Genomic DNA, 6,000 nt, shown 5'->3' with positions numbered 1-6,000 from the left:
GTACCTTTTAAATTGCCTACAACTGATCAAATTAATTTTATGTACAGAAAACAACTATTGCAATTTACGGCAATAATGGTGCCTACTCGGCATATTGATAACCATCCAAACACCACTGCTTAAAAATGATTTTAGACATTTGAAACATAATACTTAAATTTTAATTTTTGGTTTCCCCTGGAATCTTAATGATGTTTAAACAGATCTTTTATTTTTGGTCACATTAACATTTTTTGAGATAATAATACATGTTTGATGACTTCAAAACTTGATGTTTAAGGCTGTAAGTTTTTCTTCAAGGCCAGAAAACAAGCAAACCAAAAGTTGGTATCTTAAAGTCTGTGGGTCACCTCCTGTAAAATAAGTAGCAGTAATTGTATCTTTCGGTGGGACTGCATTCCATCTCATGATGTCCATCCTGACATACTACAACCTTATAACGGAATGTGACAATGAAACAAGAATGACAAATGTGCCATAAAAGGAAATACAGAATTCAAGCTCATTAGTTAGATGCGTGAACTGACAAATTAAAGTAGACTAGTAAAGCTAATCTGATTAAAAATATTGATGAGTCCTTTGACATTACTTAAAAAACCAAAACCAAATAATGTCGATGTTAACATGTTGCTCCAAATCAGGTAGCCGTTTGGATACTTATCAGTTCCCCATTGAGTTGAAAGAAATTTCTGTTACATGCACTTATTTTACATAGATGTCATTGCTTAAATACGCATGAATAATTATTTACCCAGTGTAATGGTAAGGATTATTTAATCTTACCACATATAATGAATGAAGTAAGCCTATACAAACACCTGCAAATTTCCTGATTTTATTAATTTATTGACTCTGGTATAAATTACAAGCCAGACTGCCTCTGAAGCGGTTTTAATGCAGAGATAATCCATGAGCACTACTATGAATTGGATCTCTGAGAACTGAGCAAGGGGTTATTGTGTGAGGCAGCTAGACTTGCAAAATCAGCATGACTGTCTGGAGCAGCTTGCTGTTGACCATCATTCTGAAGATAGTCAGTGGACTCATTTTGCAATGTGTGTCTCATTTGGTTATTTTGTGAGACATTTGATCTCACTCTAGACCTGGCTCGCCATATCCAGAATTCTATAATTAAAGAGTTTGTACCCATTGCAACTCCAAATCCAGCAAATGATGCAAGAATAATTGCAAGAACAGCATTTATCTGAATCTGCAAATACAAGAAATAAACAAATACATAAGCACATATAAAATGCAACAAGAACAGTTTGTTAACGTTTTTATTTATTTCAAATTTCCATGCATTATAAGAAAACAATCACTGAAAATTGATATTATATACATCTATCTGCTTACCACTGAATAAAAGATATGAGAAAACAAGATGACAAATGCAAACTGAAATGAAGCATAAGCCCAGATAAAATCTTTGTTCACTGCACGCATCCACAACACACAATGTGAAATGCTTGACAAAACGTTTAAATGTGAATCTGCAAGACTAGCCTTCCAAATAGGTTCCACAAATCAGACAATTTTACCATCTATAAGATAAAGAGTAACTTTGTTACATAACATTAGATTAATGCATTTATACTGTTGGAAAACAAATTCATCAGTTTCCTATGTTGCTTCCTGATATTAAAAAAAATTCAAGATAATAGTTGGTTGTATACCCAAAAATGAGGCTGTTAATGCTGCCAGTAAACCCAATATACATGCAAAAGGTAATGCAATCGCTAAAGCACCAGCCTTCAAGTCATTTACCTGCCCTCAAGTTGTCCCACAATAGTGCAAAACATATACTTTAAAATCATAAGCAGAAAGAAAAAGAAAAACCATTTTTGCACAAATAATATAAGAACCATGTAATTTCTCTTACAAGAAGCTGTTCAAGAAAACAGAAATATGCAAGCGTGCTGATCATTGCAAGGATTGGTATATCCTGCCAGAACCTGAAGAAAAATATTGGCGGGAAAAAATGTTAGAAAAGTTCTGCCTGGTTGACATTATTATCAATTTATCATTATTTAATATTTTACAAAGAAACCAACAACTAATGTAAGAAACAACCTTTGCATTTAATCGAAGTCGATAAGAGTCCAGTATCAACTTTCATTCTTTGAAGTCTAAATATTACACTGGACTGATTCTTAATGGCAAATCCACATGTAACCACAACTGAAACTAGAGTATTATAATAATTCCTAGAATTCTCAAATTGCTCAGCATATGAGAAACAGGCAGAAAAAAATTGGACAGAAATGATGGAACATATACTCACACAAAAGGCACAAGAATTAAATATGGAGAAAGTCTTGTAGCATAAAAAACTCCATTGAGGAAAATCTACAACTACCGATTTTATTTTCTCTGGAAGACATTATGACAAAGTTAGAGATACATGTTCACTTTGGAACAGTCACATGTGATTCCCTCAATTTAAGAAATTGCTAGAATGGTCTCACTTGTCCCTCACTGAACACCCCAAATTCCACTGTCTTCCTGTAGGACACAATTCTTCTACTGTGAGGGAAGGGCGGGGGGAGGGGGGGCATGAATTAGTAGAAGATCTAAATTTCTAGACCTTAATCAATTAAAATAACTTTGATAAATTGATAAGCATTAAAACAGAATTGATAAGAGAGCAATCACACATAGAAACCTCAACACAAGAAGTACGTGGAAAACCCAGAATGGGTGAAAAATGCTGCTAGAATCTACTGTCCTAGTCCAGCCTCATGAAGAAATAATGTGTAGAAAGTTTTAAGGGCACCAACCCTAAGGAATTACCAAATTCCTTGCTTGAGAGCACCAACTCTGACAAAAGCACCAACTTCTCAATCTGAGCACCAACTCAGCATCCTAGAGGCACCAATCATAAGGATGTTACAGATTTTCTTTCTCAGACTGCCACTGACTTACATTTGTTTCAATTCAGAAGTATTACACTCATAATATCTGAATTTTAACCTTAATACTTCTGCAAGCAGACTTTACAATATAAACATAATCATCTCCCACTATTCTTTTCAGACACACTTATACAATCTCAACAAAATATTCTATAACATATCACTGCTTTCATATATCTCAGTCTTCACATCATCAATCTTACTCAACTCTCTTAGACTTCTCTTATTTGCAGAGATATTCTACTGCATAATGAAATCTCTCAAAACATTTAACTCTAACTGTGATATCATTCTACTGTTCAACACTCCAACATTCTCCTTATAAACAATCTCACTCTCACACCTTTCATTGGGCCTTCAATCTTTTTAAATAGACACCTCTATAGGGTGATCGGTTGGAAAGAAGTTTAAAGCACTGATAACTGCTTAACACAGTTATAACCAAATCCACTTAACATACAGGTATAATTGCCATATCAAAATTCAAGAGATATAAATTGATTTCTAATTACTAATGACAGTATGTACAGGTGGCAACTATCAATTGTAAACGAATCAACAAAGACTTAAACTGATCTAATGAAAGATCCGATATATACAGATCAGTCTGGACGTAACACTTGATCATAAAAATTATACCAACACCATGATGAACCCACAGACAGCTGCAACATAACTCTGATCAAAGATAATGCAGAATCAAATACATTTGCAGGATAAAGTCTTTGATTTTTCATACAGTGAATGTTGTCTTTAGAAACGGTACTCTGCCCAACATACTCCATTACCACCATTCCATTGTTATTACCATCTCAGTTATACCTGATATCCTACATCCAGATCGTTCCATCTTCTGTATCTGATAAGTACAAGCTGTGCATAAACAACAGACATCTCCGTTTCCATGTTTGATAGAACAATTCATCAATACAGAAGAAAACAAGATGGTCATTCTATTTAGTCACTGTGTGTGATCGATTCATTTCACAGAATGAATAAGGATATATCAATCAAATATAACATTAATATTTTGCTGTCTGAAGATTCATGTAATCTACTGATAAGACTCACGTGAAGTAAATTAAAGGTTGTGTCAATGTCAACCCAACATATCTTCTGCATTATGATGTGTTTGGTCTGCAACTCAACATCAACCCAATCTGCATTTTAAGTGTTTGTTTCTGCAACTCAACATCAATGAATCTGTTTTGTAATGTTTGTTTGATTTTGACAGCAATGACAGATTTTCTAACATTTTCCACGCCACCATCTCTCGCACCTATCCAAATGGCCCTGATGGCTGGATTTTATATTTATTTTTATTTTAGCATAGAGGACCAACCATTTTCTCAATTAGAGAAATTTCTAGCCTTCCAAAGTTACAATATCGTCATGTCTTCTTACACCAAAAACCAGTTGTAATGTGGGAGTGAGACATCCACGGTGAAATCTCACAAATCAGTCTGAAGGTCACACAATTGAAATGGCGCTGATTGGCTTCAACATTTTGATCATATAACCAGTCAAAACAGCCACCATTGGCTTTATGCTGATGGAAACCAAAAGGCAGCTATAACATCAACTTCAAGGTCTAGGTAAAAATGAACTGATTTCTTTCAAGATCTTAATTTGAAACACTGATATCAAACAAATTGTGGCTATGACATTAATTTCAAGGTTCAGCAGAAATGATCCAATTGCCTCCAACCTTTGTCAAAACAAATAACAACTACAACATCGGCTTCAAATGTTAGTTAAACTTGTCTTCGGACATGTACTGCCGTGGTTAAAACACTTCGTTGGTGAAGCCGCCACCATGGTTCAAATCCCTGCTGGGCCTTTGTGCTCGCAAGGCCTTGCGCCTTCGCTGGGTCGTGCTCGCGGATTTGAACAAGTGAAGTGTGGGGATGAGGTCCCCCGTTTGTGGCCTCACTGGTTCATAGCTCCAGGTCAAAAGCGTTTACCCCTTAAAAAAAAAAAAATGTTAGTTAAACTTAAAGTTGATCGAATCAAATTGATGGTTGACCTTGGTCAAATCTTAATAGTAGCTGTTATGTTTATTATTTCTATTTCTACCACTTGTTCTACCCATTCCATTTTGTTATCAGTCGTGTCCACTCCCACCATTTCTCAGTCTAGTTGACTCCTAGAATTCCTGTCAGGCTTGTCCACACCCACAAAGTCTATCAGGTCATATACTCTGGTGAATTTTTTGGTTTCCTTTTTTTTTCCAGCCAAATAATTTCTATCATCGCTCTATATCTGTTTCTTATCATTAACAGATTAGTATCAAACCTCTCCAATGTGGAGGATTTTGATCCCCCAAAACTTATTTTGTAAACAAATGAGAATATTTTACTTACTATAATAAAAATCATCTGGCATCTCCCAATAGTCGCCCCTTGAAGCAGATGTGCAATTACTGCTGCTCACTTCACTGTGTTCTTCATACTTTCTTTCACAATATTTCTTATTCAGAATCAGGGACCAAGTCTTCTACCTAAAACAAAATCTGCTCAATTCTGTCCTCATCCAATGGTTTCAAACCTTAATTTTACTCACTGGGTACTTTTGGGACTCATGAATCCACACATTGGTGGCACATCCACCTCGTCCAGATTGAGTAGAGCCCATTTACAAGGTTTTTTGTTATCTCAAAACACACCTAGAGCACAGCTTTTGCTTCAAGGTACGGTGTGGACCATGGAGATCCACGAGGAAGCATATAAGTCTTGTGCTAATTTCTAATCTACAACAATCTTACTTTCAATGTGGTAAAGAGCACATAATGAGAGTATTGGCCACAAAATTGGCAGTTGCAAGCAAAAAGTAAAAGTTGCCCTCTCCACAACTTAAGTGGGCGGTTGCTTTAGAATGTTGTTATAGATGCAAAATCAATTTTGGAAGAAAAAAGTTTGGATGCGCCATACTTTCAGATGGGTAGACAAATGCAAGGAACTACACCCTTATCAAACTTTTCGCAGCTTTAAATGGTGAGATAGTGTTTTTGAAGTCCACAAATACCTCTATAAAGTAAAGGTGTGGAAAATCTGAATCTAATGTTGGAAGAAATTGTGTTAGTGGA

General features: G+C 35.5%; 1 protein-coding gene across 4 annotated transcripts in view; it reads right to left on the bottom strand.

Annotated features, from left to right (window-relative positions):
• Positions 1-555: 555 nt before the first annotated feature.
• LOC131061007 (uncharacterized) overlaps positions 556-6,000 on the bottom strand; it is a 133,065-nt gene continuing 127,620 nt past the window's right edge. For 3 of the 4 annotated variants that reach the window (XM_057994511.2, XM_057994508.2, XM_057994509.2), the window contains 4 exons: positions 1,883-1,955; positions 1,677-1,767; positions 1,357-1,436; positions 556-1,210 (listed from right to left, as the gene is read on the bottom strand). In XM_057994511.2, coding sequence (XP_057850494.2) covers positions 920-1,210; positions 1,357-1,436; positions 1,677-1,767; positions 1,883-1,955 — 535 coding nt within the window. In that variant the 3' untranslated portion in view covers positions 556-919. The remainder of the gene's footprint in view (positions 1,211-1,356; positions 1,437-1,676; positions 1,768-1,882; positions 1,956-6,000) is intronic. The other variant, XM_057994510.2, reaches the window with a different exon arrangement.

Source organism: Cryptomeria japonica, chromosome 9 (genome assembly GCF_030272615.1).
Source record: "Cryptomeria japonica chromosome 9, Sugi_1.0, whole genome shotgun sequence".
NCBI classification, from domain to species: Eukaryota; Viridiplantae; Streptophyta; class Pinopsida; order Cupressales; family Cupressaceae; genus Cryptomeria; species Cryptomeria japonica.
The sequence above is the reverse complement of the archived record's forward strand: the minus strand, read 5'-3'. Positions and strand labels throughout refer to the sequence as shown.